The sequence below is a fragment of the Prionailurus viverrinus genome, chromosome D1, assembly GCF_022837055.1.
Source record: "Prionailurus viverrinus isolate Anna chromosome D1, UM_Priviv_1.0, whole genome shotgun sequence".
NCBI classification, from domain to species: Eukaryota; Metazoa; Chordata; class Mammalia; order Carnivora; family Felidae; genus Prionailurus; species Prionailurus viverrinus.
In genome coordinates, this window is record NC_062570.1 from 46,823,632 (window position 1) to 46,840,364 (window position 16,733).

The window sequence follows — 16,733 nt, forward strand, 5'->3', positions numbered from 1 at the left end:
TAGTTTCTGGAAGGATATAGAAAAATATAGATATATCTGGGGTGCCTGGGTGGTTCAGTTGGTTAAGTGGCCAACTTTAGTTCAGATCATGATCTTACTGTTCGTGGGTTTGAGCCCCACATCGGGCTCTGTGCTGACAGCTCAGAGCCTGGAGCCTGCTTCAGATTCTGTGTCTCCCTCTCTCTGCCCCTCCCACTCATGTTCTGTCTCTCTCTCTCTCAAAAATAAAACATTAAAAAAGAAAAAATACAGATATATCAAGATAAATGGAGGAAAAAAATTAAGATAACTCCTTATAATTGGGTTCAGACCTTGATCAATGAGCTTCAAGTTCTAAAGGATTCAAAAGGACCAAGACAGATATATATGCCTTGCCCTCATTATTTTTTGACAGGCAGAGAAAGCTTAACTTTGGGAATAAGGTGTACGTGATATATTTAGTGCTGTAGGACAGGTATGAAGTACTGTTCAAGAACATTCAGAGAAGGCAGAGATCAAATTGTGTTTTTTTACTATCAGAAACTGAACCATACACACCAAATTGTGAAAGTACTATTTAATTTTTGTTGCAAGTATGAATTGTGAAAGCCTTGTGTCATTCTTCTGTTCCATGGGCGCTCTGTTTGACTGTTTTGTGCTTTGTTCTTTAAGCTTTGTTGGCTAGGGTGACTGCTTATCTAAAATTCATTTGTTATCAAATGTTACTTTGTATAATAATTGGACCTATAAGAAGAAATGTTTTTCAAAGATTGTAAGCAGATAGAATGGTCATAGTTACATTACTGTTTCTTGCTAGTGATCAAGGCCAAGTTAGGTCACTTGAATTTTTATTTAATCATTATGTGCTGAAGATTAAAAATGGACAAACTACTTATGAGTCATGAATAACTTTAGTTTCTTTCCCTTTACCACAGTTATAGCTGAGATATTTATACATTTTTTATATGCTACTTTACAAGTGAAACAACTCATTTCTTCCTTTCTATTCTCTAAATTGGATCGTATTTTATATTTTCTTCACTGAATTTGCCAATAATATCCCTTAAGTTGATTGGAGGTAAAACTCTGAGGTTATTAAGAGCTGCCTTCCCCCACCACCCCACCCCCCCCCCCCCGCCCCCAGTTTCAGGGCTGAAACAATTGTATATTAAACCATTTTATAGTTATGCTCTCCCACTTGAAATATAAAATTGGAACTTAGATTGTTTTAGCTGTTTTCAGAGTAATAGCAAATAGAATTCTTGGATCATTTCTTCTTGGACATGTATGCAACAAGAAACTTCACTTCATTTCCAGTTTTGTTAGAGTTAGCTAGTTGATATCAGCTGATAACTGAGCTAATGGTAAAACTGAAGGGTGAGAAGAATGAAAATTTTATATAAACCGAGATCCTACCCACTCACAGACCACATATCTGCTCTATCTTCCTTATAGTACAAAGACAGCATTCTAGGGAGAATATTAATAAAGGTCATTTGACCTTCAGTTTGTTCATGCTTCTGTATGTCTGTTTGTTTGTTTGTGTTTTTTGAATGGTAGGGATGAATAATACTAACATTGTAGTTCTGAGGTTTTATGAGTAATAAGAGAACTGAAAGTTCTACAGGGCCTTAAAATAGTTCTTTTTGAGATCAATAAAATAGTTGAGGGTGAATTACTCTGAGGAAATTTGATTTACTTAATGGTATTGATCCTTTATATGATCCTAATCAATATCCTTCTAATCAATATTATTCTTCCTAATCCTTTGTCATTAATATTATCCTTCCTAATTCTTCTCAGGTGGATTATAGTGGTCTCAATTATTCTCCTAAGAGATTTTTAATATCTTCTCCAAACTATCTATTGTTGCTCCACTGTTAGATTTTTCCCCTGTTAGTGTGCACATCCGACATTAATAATAAATTAAAGCTGCAGAGTAAGTCTTTTTTTTTTTTTAATTGCAGACTTAATTCAGTGCACAAATGAGATGAATGTGAACATCCCACAGTTGGCAGACAGTTTATTTGAAAGAACTACTAATAGTAGTTGGGTCGTGGTCTTCAAATCTCTCATTACAACTCATCATTTGATGGTGTATGGAAATGAGGTAAGCCAAATTTTTGATTAACAAGCATACTGGTGTGATGACTGATTATTCAGCTTGCTTCTCTCATGGAAACTTCAGGAATGGCTTTAGCAACCAATTGTAGCTTCTACAATTTGAGGAAGGATAATGGGTCAAAGCCCAGAGCATTTTGAATAATGGGATCAAGAAATAGGGATTAATGTCTAGAGGTAGATTCCGTAAGCAGCACTAGGTCTTGCAGGCCTTGTGCATAGACTGTATGTTTGTCTATATCTATTTGCTTTATTATGGCCAGATTTCTCCCTGATTTTATATAGTTGTCTTTGGAACCACTTTGTCTAGTTCAAAGCTGTTACATTGAGCACTAAGATGGCATTTGCTGAGAGGGACTGATTAAAGAGTGCCCTTTTTTATTTATAAATATAATTTATTGTCAGATTGGCTTCCATTCAACCCCCAGTGCTCATCCCAAGTGCCCTCCTTAGGTGCCCATCACCCATTTTCCCCTCTCCCCCATCCACCCTCAGTTTGTTCCTCTGTGTTTAAGAGTCTAAAGAGTGCCTTCTTAAGCAGAGAGGTGTCTGAAGCCTTCACTGAGGTCTTCATTGCACTAAAGGGTAACAAAAAGATGCATAAGCTTTTGTATTTTAATGTTTGGAGAGAATCATCTTGTTTTCCATGATAGGCTAGTGGCTGATTATTTTATTGTGTTACAAGAATACTTGAATGCAACTAGATAAATCTATGCTTAGTGTGCACCTTAGAAAAATGCAGCGCACCAATTGTTGAGAGATGGGGAGAGACTTCAGGTGTTGGTATTAGACTTTTGAGCATAATGACTTTCTGACATCCATCACGTTACTCATTTGGGGCTTTCAGTGCTAAGGCTTTTCTGTCATCTTGGGAAGATATCAATAGAGAATCATTAAATTAGTTTAGAATTAAAGCCAGAGTTTACCTTCAACTTCATCATTGCAACAGATCTTACTATATGCACATTTTGGTGTTCTCTTCTGGTCCTTGTTTTTAATAGCTATAACCATAATTTACATAAACTATTATATTTAGCTTTTTTATATCATGTCACACCATAAGCATTTCCATGTTCTGTGGGTTTTTTTTGTATTTATTATCTTTAGTGACAATTTAATGGATCATATATTCCATAATTTTCTTAACTTTCCCTTTCCTAGAAATTTAGCTTTCTGATTATTCACTGTTACAGCAGCATCACATTGGATGACTTTATTTTTAGTGTTTAAGTTTTAAAAGTTATTCCCAGAAGTTACCTGAAATATGATGTCTCAGTCAACAGACATGACTCAGTTTTCTGATTTATTGTAACCAGTGTATGGAGTCAATAGGAATGTTTATATATACTAACTTTAGCGTAACTTGAAGCATTTTTTATCTTAACTACAATAACAGTTTTCTGCTTTTATTGGGATTGTGTTTACTTAAGATCATGATTATTTACTGTGAAGAATTTCAGGCTTATATAGCATTTTTCACCTTTTTTAAAGAAAATGTAGTTTATCCTTTAAAAAGAAAAAGCCACGAGTATAACCAATTAGAATGCCAGATAAAGAGGAAGACTATTAGTCGTGGCTTTCCGGGACTATGAATAAGGTGATAATACTAGACACAAAACTTTGATAAAAGTAAGGAAACAGAAAGTTGACAGCCATTCCTTACAGTTGACTGATAAGAGGAGAAAAATAGTATTTCATTGTGGTTTTTAGATAAACTCATGTTTATTTCCCTTAAGCAGCTAAGACAAATTCGATACTCTTCTTATTGGCAGGTTTAGTAGTCTGTGAGAGAATATGCATAGGATTTTACTCTGTTGTGGTGATGAGAATACCATAGGGCAAGGAGGAGAGTGATCTGTCCTGCCCCTGCTAGGGAACATTTGTTGCAAATGATGGGGTTGCTATTGGCATCTGTAGGTAGAGAGGCCAGGAATGCTTTTAAACATTACAATGCACAGGATGGGTTTCCCACAACAATGAATTATCACAGCTTATGGAAATCATGGGGTCTAATACTGTCTTAGGATATTTTTTTTTTTAATTTTTTTTTTTTTCAACGTTTATTTATTTTTGGGACAGAGAGAGACAGAGCATGAACGGGGGAGGGGCAGAGAGAGAGGGAGACACAGAATCGGAAACAGGCTCCAGGCTCCGAGCCATCCGCCCAGAGCCTGACGTGGGGCTCGAACTCACGGACCGCGAGATCATGACCTGGCTGAAGTCGGACGCTTAACGGACTGCGCCACCCAGGCGCCCCGATCTTAGGATATTTTAACACCTTTTTGAAACCAGTTGTTTTAGGATAAGTGATGAAACATCAGTATTTGATTTATAAATTGTTTTTCAAAATCCTGGCTTGGTAGTTTGGGGTGAACGCAGATGAAACAAGATTGAGTTAGAGGAGTGCTGGTGTATATCCTAATTGATAGTAACCCTCTGCATGTATTAAAAAAAAAAATGAAATCTTAAGGGGAAGTGAAATTGAAAGGAATTAGCTCTATTTTAGAGGTTGTATGTAAAGGGAAATTAAGGTTGTGTTCTGTGGTAAGAACTTTGGAGAGAATTTTGACAGTATTTTGAGAAGATGAACTTTTGCATACATGCTGACCCAAAAATTCAAGCCTAAGTTTATATCATGAGAAACTTTTGTATGTTTGCACATGGAGACCAAGTACAAAGATGTCCATGAAACATGGTTAATAATAGTGACATTGGAAAGAACTGGATAAGAAATGGATACATAATGATATACTGGCCTTTGAAATGCTAGAACGTCATTTAAAATGAATTAACTGGTTCTACGTATATTAATTAAATACTTTTTCTTGGGAAAAAGTTGTTAAAAAGCACTTTGGAAAAGAATACAGTATGATTTTTCTGTAAATTTAAAATAGAAAAAATTATGTACAGTTTATAGGATATATATATAGAAAAATTATAAAAATGTGTGTGGGAATGATACAAACCTACTTTAGAATATTATTGCCTTTGAAGAGGGAAGGAAATGAGATTGAAGGTGTGTGTCTTCAATAGAGTTTTTAATGTTTTGTTTCTCTAAGAAAATCTGAAGTAAATATGGCAGTGTGTTTAATCTGGACAGTGGGTAAGGGAGGATATCTGTAATACTGTTTTCTTGTATGATTATAATTTTGTTTTTAAAAAGGTCATAAAAATTTGGGTCACTAGGTAGCTGTATAAAGTAAAGATTCCACTTGAGTGTGACTAGCTGTAGCCCTAATATGCTGCAGTAAAGCCAAAATTACTGGTTCTAGGTTAAAAGTTCCTACTTCCTTTTAGACGCTGATACTGAAGCCATGGGTATTAGGCTTTAATCAATTCCTGTATGCTAGTGAAAAATATGGATTATGTTTCTAGGTTTAGTAACTAGTTAACCGGACTGAGGATGAGAAATTTAAGCTAGATAAGCTTAATGGAATGTATTAAACACAACCACCGCCCACATTCTCAAATTAGACTTTGTTAGATGGCATTATCTTAATTTGACATAATTGTTTGTTTGTTTTCCAGCGTTTTATTCAGTATTTGGCTTCAAGAAACACATTGTTTAACTTAAGCAATTTTTTGGATAAAAGTGGATTGCAAGGTAAAGACAACTTACTCATTATAGAAAATCAACCCTGTATGATGATTACGGTAGAGTTGAACTCTGTCTTTTAGAACATGTGTTGTGGAGGAACTTCATATTTTAGTAAAAGGTGTAGGGAAGAAAAAACTGTTTTAATGTGAAGATTAAGATTGATTTCAGTGTTTGACACTTAGAACTCTAGGAAATAAAATGGGGTAGAGCTTTCAGAGCATGGACTCTGGAATTAAACTGCCTTGTTTCAGTACCATCTCTACCACTTACCAGCTGCATGAACTTGAGCAAGTTACTTCACCTCTCTGCATCTGTAAAGTCAGGAATAATGATAGCACCTACCCTGTAGGGTTGTCATGAGGCTTAACCTAGTTAATAATTATAAAGTGCTTACAGTAGTGTCTGGCACACAGGAATCACCATCCATGTAAGTATGAGCTTTCATTGTTATTGTTACCATTTTATGCTTTATTCCAAGAAATTTAGTTGCGAATATCATACATTTTAGTAGCAAAAGTAAGTATGGTGTATTGTTCAGATGAATTGCTCATTGATACTCAGACCTGTTATTTATTTTGCTTTTAATTCAGTAACTTAAGATTGCTACATTGGTACTCCATGCACATTCTGTCTTACTGGGATCTGTCATACTTAGTTCCTGAACTAGGCCTTTAACATTGTACAATGCCAGCTCTAGGAATAACATCACAAAGAACATACTAACTGATTTGGGAATATTCAATAGTAGGGCTTAATCTGGGAAATGTTTTTGGAGAAGGGAGATTTTTCTGCTGGGCTTTGAAAGCTAGATGAGAACATGGGTTGGCTTAAGCAAAAGTACACATGAAAGAGCATGGGATATTTAAGATTTATAGAGCAAATCAATATGAATAGAATGTATGGATGATATATTGGAGAAAAGGTAGTGGCAGATAGCCCTCTAGAGCTGTTTGGGGCCAAAATCAGACACAGAAAATTTTGATAGAGTTGGGATTTTATAATGCAGTGAGAAACCATCATGTTTTTGAGTAGAGGGAGAAGGGGAGAAGGACTGTGTGAAAGTGCCATACCTAAGTACAAGTTTGATTACAGTGATAAAGTCTTGAAGACATTGAGACTGTTCTCGTCATTTTTTTGGTCATCTAGTAGAACGTTTTCGTCATCTAGTAGAAAGTTAATGACCTGAATTGTGGCTTTTGTGGAGGTAACATCAGTGGAATTTAGTGGCTAACATTGTTTGGGTTGGGAGCTGTCCGCTTCAATACTTCTTCACTTTTGGAAGATGAAAGTATTAATTAGAATGAATCAAATACCCTATCTTCCAGAGATTTGGGAAGGCCAGTAATCTGTATATAGAACTGTTATAAGATTGATTTTATTTTGACAAAGATGTAGTGCTCCAAGTAGTTAAAAAAAAATTAATTAAGCAGTGGAATCACTTTTTCAAATAAAACCTTAAATAGCAACCAGAAATATATAACAGATAAAACTGGAGCTGATCTGTTTTCCGGGATGTGGAAGAAACGCTACTTACTTATCTTTTTATTTCTGTTTATTTCAACTTTAAGAGTCTGTGGAAAATAATTTGCAAACCACTACTCTAAAACAGAGTATATGCATATATGCAAATAGAGTTTTTGGTGTCTTATTAGCTACTGATTTTCCACTTAAGATGGAAATTAAGCATTTCTGGTAATATTTTAGGATTTTTATTCCTTTTATATAGAGAACATTTTTTAGGACTTTTGCTTGAAGCTCATTCTGAAGAGGTTATAAAGATAAAACTGAAACAGTAATTTAAAGTATGTAATTCAGTGGTTTTGACAGTTTTGGTTCCTCATATAATTTGCTGGGTGGAGTCTGGTATATTTCATTATATTTTATAATATAGATACTGGGTATATATATAAATACAAATAAGCTTCTAGTCTAGTGCATTAGACATTATGTACATCAAATAGCTAGGAACTGTACATGAAGTAAGAATAAGGTGGAAACACAGAGTTCAGGGAAAGTGTCAGAGACTGAAGGATGGTAGGTATTTCTCCCAGCAGGAGGATGGAATAAAGTTGATGAGAGGGAACAATATAAACTAAAGAGCTGAGGAATGTGAGTATGTAACACCTTATAAAATACAGTAGTACTTATGAGCATACATGAGGGTGATAATGTTTTTTTCTATTTTGTTCATTTTTCTCCAGTAGCACTTAGTAGGGCTCAAGAAATATGTGCTGAATAAATGAATTGGTAATGATGTTAAACTCAGTTATTTGACATTTTTGTTGTTATTGTTTTGGTATTGTCTTTTTAAAGTAGTAGAGATCATCAAATAAAGTGAAATTTGTTGGTGAAGATGAGCTAAAATAAGATGGACCTGGTTCGTAATTAGCAGCAAAAATTTGTAGACTTACCTAAGCCAGGCAGTAACTAAAATAAAAGTTGTTATTTTAATAGCATTGATTAGGTTTTATGTTGCTGAAGTTTTCAAATCTCATGATTATGATGAAAGAAAATCTTCAAGTTTTACTGAAAACATCATATAGTTCTTTCTTATTATGCCTTAAACTTAGGTATTGCCATTTCTCTCATCATACTATATAGTAATTTTTGTACTTTTTATAAGGTTGGCACACATAAGTTTGGGTTTTCCAAATAATATATAACTGAAGATTTCTTAAGTATGAAAATTATAAAATTGCTTACTGATTTGAAGAGAGGGGCTTATGGTTCCATAGGATGTTCAGTTTGAGTTATGAAGTTATCAAGAAGTATTTAAGAGAACATGGTTTTCCAATTCCTATAGGAATGTTGATCAGAAGTATAATAAAAATATTATTTTAGTGAAATTTTAAAGGGGAAGGTTTTTCAAAGCCACCTATGACATACCTGACTTAAAACATGTGAAGTGTTAGAGTTTTTAATGTGATGCTATTCATTATTAGTCACTTAATTTACATCACTAGATTGAGTTGGGATAGCAAGATATTATGGCCTTTGGATGAAATGAGTTGGTTTCTAAGCAAAGTGGGATTTTAATAATTTGTGAAAATATTTTCTATTTTTTTTCTTACAGGATATGACATGTCTACATTTATTAGGCGGTATAGTAGATATCTTAATGAAAAAGCAGTTTCATACAGACAAGTTGCATTTGATTTCACAAAAGTGAAAAGAGGGTGAGTTAAGCTTTCCCTTTTTTTGATACCTAATGGATTCAAGTATTTTAAAATGTGAACCATAGATATTAATAGATTATGAATTATGATTTCAGGCCAGTTTAAAATAAGAATTTTATTTTTTATTTGAAGTATATCATATGCTTTGTGCTAGGATTTTTAAAAGCTCTTTCAAATTTTGTAATAGCTTTATTGAGATACAATTCACAAAACATAAAATTCACCCTTTTAAAGTGTATAATTAAGTGGGTTTTCATATATTTACAAAGTTGTGTGCTGCATAAGTATCCCAGAATATTTTATCATTCCTATGAGAAACCCCATACCCATTAGCAATCACTTCCCATTTCCCCCTTTCTCCAGACCCTGACGACTACAAATCTACTTTCTGATTCTATGGATTTGCTTATTCTGGATATTTTAGATAAATGAAGTCATATGTTATATGGCCTTTTGAGTTTGGCTTTTCTCACCTAGCAAAATATATTCAAGTTGTACCATCCTTGTTCTAATGTGGATCACTACCTGATATAGCCTGGTATACAGATTTTTCTTAGGATATATGAGAAGACCTTGGATAAAGCCACTAAAGACATTCTTGAGGGGCACTGGTAACCCTTGTAGGTCTGAAAGACTGCCCTAAGGGGAATCTGGCTTCTGCAGAAATATTTTTGTGAATGCCTTTCTGAATTTCCCTGCTTCCATCTAAACAATTAATGTTTTCTTTAAATTGTTCTTTTAAGGGGCCACCTGGGTGGCTCAGTTGGTTGAGTATGCAACTCCTGATTTCACTGGAGGTCATGATCCCAGGGGGGGGGTCATTGGATTGAGCCCCATATCAGGCTCCATGCCAAGCACCTGTCCCCCACTTGCACATGCTCTCTCTCTAAAAGAATGAATGAATGAATGAATGAATGAATGAATGAATGAATGAGTAGGTCTCTTGAAATGTTAAATTACTAGACTGCAATGGAAAATTTAATACAAAAATAGAAGTAACCCCTTAGTTAATTTAACATTTTAAAAATTGAACCTAAATGTTCTGTGTCACTATTACAAATTAATCAGGAGGTGATTAGTTTGGAACTTACCAAAACTAAATTCCACAGATTTTGTTTCATATATTTAAATACTCTGTCATTTGTGAGATGATAATAGAGGAGTTCATCTTAGAAGTCTGGTTCTTAATTCCAGTATTCTGTCCAGTGAACCATTTTCCAGTTGGGCTTATATTAACACTTCAGTGTAAAGTGTGTTCAGTAAAGCTAATCTTTGAAGGACTAGTTTTGTGATTGAGGGGAGTTGTTGCATTTCCTTCTTTCTTTTTTTTTTTAAGTTTATTTTGAAAGAGAGAGCAGGGGAGGAGCAGAGAGAGAGGGAGAGAGAAAATCCCAAGCAGGCTCTGTGCTGTCAGCATGGAGCCCAGCATGGGGCTTGAACCCTTGAACTTTGAGATCACAACCTGAGCCAAATCAAGAGTGGGACACTTAGCCAACTGAGCCACTAGGTGCCCCTGCATTTCTGTATTTAACAGAGCTGAGAACACCCCTTGATAATGCACAATATATTTAATATTGACTTAGAGGAGATTACTCTTAGAGCATAGGGAAAGTGAATCAAGGAGCCATAACTGAGTGAACCAAGAAGCACAAAATTGATATACATACACAGATACGTGTATGTGTGTATATATATGTGTGTGTGTGTGTGTGTGTGTGTGTGTGTATACACACATATATATCATTGTATTAAAGAAACAATATAGGACATAGGATGTAAGTTGAGAATGTGGCAGCACTTAAAATTTATTATATCATGGCTAGAACCTCAGTGAACTGTTTCAGTTTTGGAGAGGAGTTTTGTAGTAAATAGTAAAGTTGTATTTATTAGGGTAATAATTTTTTATGTTTACAAAACTAATACACTTTAAAAACTGAGGCAGCATAGCAACCTATGTTGTAACTTGTAGGAAATTTGTAAGAAATGTTAACATTTTAGTATATGTAACCTGCTTTCTGTGTGTAAATAGAAATAAATATATGTAGGAAGACCCATAGAAAATCACATGACAATTGAATTACATTATTTGAAGACTGCTTTCCTTCTCTGTTGTGTATTTTAGATATTTTCAGTCTGTACTCAGATCTCATTCTTTTGGATGGCTATGGGATTCTCTTCTAGATGTACATTTGATTTACTCTCAGTTTTTATCTTATAAAAGCAGTACATCTTTCTGACCATCCTTTTATATATTTGTATATATATTTTTTAAATTTATTTTGAGAGAAAGAATGCATGCATATGGTGGAGAGGCAGAGAGAGTGTGGGAGAGAGAGAATCCCAAGCAGGCTTCACACTGTCAGCATGGACCCCAGTGCGGGGCTTAAATGCACGAACTTTGAGATCATGACCTGAGCCAAAATCAAGAGTTGGATGCTGAACTGACTGAGCCACCCAGGCTCCCCAGAGGAAACCTTATTTCTGCTGTTAGATTTTACATAGCACTGTCACTTCCACAAGGTCAACATAGCATTACTCACATTTGTATCTTCAGGACTTTGCACAGTCTAAACTACTATATTAGGTGATTAACAGTTTTTGAAAAAAGAACTAATTCAGTTTGTAAATAGTTTATTAAATGGCTTTATGAAAAATGAATCTAATAAGTTGCCTATGGATTTATCTTTCCAGTTGATTGTTAAACATCAGTCCCTATATTTTCTTTTTGTTTAACATTCCATTTTTTCATAGTATTAAGTTGAATTATCTTGAAATCTAAATTGGTTTGGTTCAAAGTATCAAGATATTGTTATGTAACAAGCAAAACATGGAATAATCCAGTTATTTTCTGTAAATAAGGACATGGATAGTCAGCCTTTAATCTATTGCTTTTATATTTGAGAAGCAAGTGTCTGAATTGAATTAAAATGTATGTAAGAAGTCATAAAACTCGTGTTCTTCATGGAATATGAATTGTAATGTATTTGGTGCAAATCATATTGAAGCATTTGGGTTTGTGAATTGAGTTTTGAAGTCTGATAAAAGTATTTGGTAACTGTTAAGATTTATCTTAATTGAGAAATTTGAAGTTCTTTGGAAAGAAATGTTGTGGAGGCTAGTGACAGAGGGGAATCAAAATTGTCCCCATGGCTTCTGGTGTAAGTCACTGGGGCACCTTTCACTGGGAAGATTTTGGATTGGGGTAGGGTTGGGCATAATGGCAAAAAATTAAAGATTTAGTTTTGGAATTACCAGTTTTGTCATGCCTGTGATTTATACAAGGTGAGATATCAAGTAGACAATTGGACATACTAACTTGGAACTTAAAAGTTTTGGTTTAGGAGTATAAGTACATTATTGGCATCTTGGTGGTTTCTGTCTTGAAAATAACAGATCACCTTGGGGGTAAGTACAGAATGAGAAGAGAGAGCCCAGGAATACTTGAGATATATATACAATATTTATTTTAGAGGATGAACAGAGGATGAGGAGCCAAGAAAAGAAACTGAAAAAGTGATAGTGAAGAAAATACTGTGAGAAGTCTAGTCAGATAAGGTTAGACAAGTACCCATTGGAGAAGCAACATAGAATTTCTACATGACCTAAACTAGAGCTGTTTAACTGGAGTGGTAGGGGAGGGGCTGATATTGAGATGAACTGAATAATGAATGAAAAGTGAGCATGGAACTCTTTTTGAGAAGTGTATTTGACTTTGTGAGATAAACGGTAGGTGAATGGGCATATGGGTTTAGTGGAGTGTGTATGTTTAAAGAATGGTGATAATAGAGACTTTGCCGGCATGTTCATGGGAATGGTCTAGTTTAAAAGAAGAGGTTAATGAGCTGCACTGTCCAATATGGTAGCTATTTGCCAATGTGGCTAGTTAAATTTAAATTGATTAAAGTGAAATAAAATACAAAATTCGTTTCTTCAATTGGATCAGCCATATTTTGGATACTCAATAGCTGCATGTGGGCTAGTGGCTACCATATTGAATGGTGCATATATTGAATATTTACACCATTGCAGATAGTTGGACAGTGCTGTGTTAGAGAAAAAGAAGACAGCCAAAGGACTGTGACAGAGTGGGATCCAGAGGACCTCTGTGAATGGTATTTATATTTCATAGAAAGAGAGATTTCCTCCATTGAATTGGACCAGACCAGATAGATGTAGTTTTGTTGGCAAGTTGACTAGACAACCTCTTTTTGTCATCTTCTGTTTTTGAATGAAATATTTGGGAGTTATGAGCTGAGAGTTTGTGTGTGGGTGTGGGGAGGCAGGGAAGAAAGGGTGGGAGAATCAGATTTCAAAGTACTTGGAGGAATTTACTAAGAAGGCTAAGAGGATTGCTGGCAGTGCCGAGTGCCCATTTGAGGTTGATGATAATGAAATTTAGAGTTTTACCAGTTTGCTCTGTTGTGTGGTTTTCTTTACCAGCACTTAGCTGCTTAGCCAGGATTATGAATTTACCAAGTGACTGCAAGGGAAGAAGAGAGGTATAAGAGAGTTGAGTGTGTTTGGAAGGTAATTATCACAATAATGATCTGTGGAATTCTAAGCTAGATGAAGGAAGTAAAAATGTGAAGGATAGTGGTAGAAGTTGAAACATTCAAGTTTATGATGAAGTCAAATAGTTTTGCCTTGGTGGTACTTGACCAAGGCAGCTGGGAGGTTATTGTCATAGGATAAGATGTATAAATTTTATCTTTTTTCATATTGGTGGTGGGGTAGGGGTAATGTGGTTTCTGGGGACAGTGAGGTCATGATCTGACCATAGGAATAGGATCTTTAGTCAAGGAACTTTGAGATTAAAATTTTGCATTGGTTGTCCATGTAGATGTTGAAATCAACCAAGAAAAATTGAGCCAGTATTCAGGTCTTCTGTGGTAAAGAGGAAATGACCAGCAGGTCAAAAATAACTTCAGCAAGGAGAGGAGGGAGACTAAAAGGAGACTGATCAAATTAGAGTGAGGTGTATGAGAACGAAAAAATGGTTGTGAAGAGGAAGTGGTGTCCTTATGCCAAACTGCGCTAGCTGGTACCAACCAGTGGAGTATAGTACTTGGAGGGGAAACAGGCATCCATGGGTTAACACTTCTTATTGGAGAGAATTGTTGGACTAAGGCTGATAATGGTTGCCTACCTAAGGCAGTCCAGTGTTTGTTCTTTAAACGTGACTTTGTCTTGGCAAAGCACTATTGTTGATTTTCTTTTTTTTTTTTTTAAATTTTTTTTTTCAACATTTATTTATTTTTGGGACAGAGAGAGACAGAGCATGAACGGGGGAGGGTCAGAGAGAGAGGGAGACACAGAATCGGAAACAGGCTCCAGGCTCCGAGCCATCAGCCCAGAGCCCGACGCGGGGCTCGAACTCCCGGACCGCGAGATCGTGACCTGGCTGAAGTCGGACGCTTAACCGACTGCGCCACCCAGGCGCCCCTATTGTTGATTTTCATAGCTTAATTGTTTTTCTGGTATCTGGGGTTATGATTGAAGGGGTAGTGGCTCAGAGTAGAGTGGCTATTTATAAGTAAGTAGGTCATTTGTAAATTAGGGAAAGCCTACACACTTTTAAGAAGTGATGGTTACTCTCACAAAGGGTTATTAACAGCACTCTTTTAGAGTCTATTACATCTGGATTTACATAATGACCCTGCCACCCAGTAGTTCTCTGACTTTAGACAGTCATATAATCTCACTGATCATAGAACTTGATCATCTACAAAATGGGAGAAGTCTATCTATATGATTTTTGTAAGGATTTGAAAAACATACATCAAGCCCTTAGTATGGAGCCTGATGGTCACTGTGTACTTTAGCCCCAGGTACCTCTTATCTAGTGTTTTTGGTACCACTGTTGTAAAATTCTTTATATTGGTACTGTTAATATTTCTTGTATCTATTTTTAGAAATACCTAAAGCAAAATTTATTTATTATTATTTTTTAAATTTTAAAAAATGTTTTATTTTATTTTTGAGAGAGAGAGAGAGAGAAAGAGAGAGTGGGCAGGGGAGGGGCAGAAAGAGAGGGAGACACAGAATCTGAAGCAGGTTCCATGCTCTGAGCTGTTAGCACAGAGCCGGAGACAGGGGCTAGAACCCACGAGCCGTGAGATCATGACCTGAGTCGAAGTCAGGTGATCAACCGACTGAGCTACACAGGCGCCCCAAAGCAATAATATTTAAAGAAATCTATATTGGGACTTTTAACAGAATACTTTATTAAAAAACATTCCTCTTAAGTATCACATATTTTAATGGCTGGATTAAAAATGATTTGGTAAAATTGGACTTTATTTTGTAATAAAACAATTTTAGTTATAATATTCTGACTTACAAGTCTTGCTGTTTGACTCATGAATAAAATACCTTAAATAAAGCAGTGCTTACCAAGACTTGAGTTTAGTTGCTGGCTCATCGTGTCCTGTTTAGTGATTTGAGGCAAATGATTTCTTTTTTTCCAATTAAAAAAATTGTAGAACTGCCCTTTACATATGAGTAGTGTGAGGATCAGATGGTTTCCTCATGTGAAAAATATGCAATAAACCTGACTCTAATGTATGCTTTTATGTCTCATATTTTTACACCTTTTTTTTTTTTTTTTTTTAAGCTCCTCGATGTTGGACATAACAGTGTTTCCTGTTTTTGTTTTTCCTGTATGTCTTTTGCTGGAGGTTTCAGGTTCAATAATGACTTAAAAACATGTGTTGCTTCATAGCAACTTGTTCTTTCTTTAAATAGGGAACCAGATGAGAGCTTAAAATATAGATTTAATAACAAATTCAGTTTGTTCTTTTTTTTCTAAAATAGGGCTGATGGTGTGATGAGAACAATGAACACAGAAAAACTGCTTAAAACTGTACCAATTATTCAAAATCAGATGGATGCCCTTCTTGATTTTAATGTAAGTTGAATACACAAATGATTTTATAAAAATTTAAGATTTAAAAATATGTATTATTAGAATTGGTCAGAGTGTTTATTCTCAAGTTTCCATCGACTCTAGTTTTTTCATACTAATATCCTGTTTGGCTAAGGATTTTCTATAAATGTGGTCCCAAATCAGATTACTTGGTATTTATATGATTTTTAAAGATTTACTCTAATTTCTTTGGTAGTGTTTCTCTAGCTCTAGAATTATAGGGTATACCAAGCTAAAGAAAGTGAGGGAGAGATGAAGCGATTGATCTGAAAATGTATTTTGATAAAGGTTTTTAGATTTTAAAAATGTGTAAAGATTTTCTTTATGAATAAACCACTTAATATTTCACTTTTGTCTACATCGTAGAAATCAGAGTATGACAGTTAACAAATACAGTGAAGTTCAAATACACTTACAACAGCTTGTTATATATATAGTTGTTGTCAAAGAGCAATGTGTTCCTTGGAATTTTTGTTTCAATGATCATTTTTTAAACTAGGTTGCCAGCTTTGTCGTTTGTTAATATGTTATTGTTAATATGTTAACATGTAACTTGTTAACATATCATTAATATGTTAAGTGTTAGCATTTTCAAGTTTGTTCTTTTTGGAGGCATCTATCTTTAGATATTTTATTTTAGAGCTTATAAGTGCAAGTTAGTGAATGAAACTGACAATTTCATGATGAAATAGATTTTTTTCTTTTATTTCTGCTATTAATTGGTAGTCTTTAACTTCTGAGGGCAGGGACCAGGTCTGCTTTTTCTCTACTGTGTCTCCATTGTCAAGGCATATGTGGCACATAGAGTGTATGTTCAGGAAACATTCAATGAATGAATTCTGTAGATGCTTCTATCTAGGACAGATTGTATCAAACTATGGCCTGCTGCCTGATTTTGTATGGCTTGTGAGCTAAGAATGATTTTTATATTTTT

At 35.0% G+C, this 16,733-nt stretch overlaps 1 protein-coding gene across 13 annotated transcripts in view; it reads left to right on the forward strand.

Annotated features, from left to right (window-relative positions):
* PICALM (phosphatidylinositol binding clathrin assembly protein) overlaps positions 1–16,733 on the forward strand; it is a 100,936-nt gene that overhangs the window by 31,254 nt on the left and 52,949 nt on the right. For all 13 annotated transcript variants that reach the window (XM_047879341.1, XM_047879335.1, XM_047879344.1 and 10 more), the window contains exons 2-5: positions 1,947–2,089; positions 5,629–5,704; positions 8,772–8,874; positions 15,688–15,781. In XM_047879341.1, the coding sequence (XP_047735297.1) occupies positions 1,947–2,089; positions 5,629–5,704; positions 8,772–8,874; positions 15,688–15,781 (416 nt within the window). The remainder of the gene's footprint in view (positions 1–1,946; positions 2,090–5,628; positions 5,705–8,771; positions 8,875–15,687; positions 15,782–16,733) is intronic.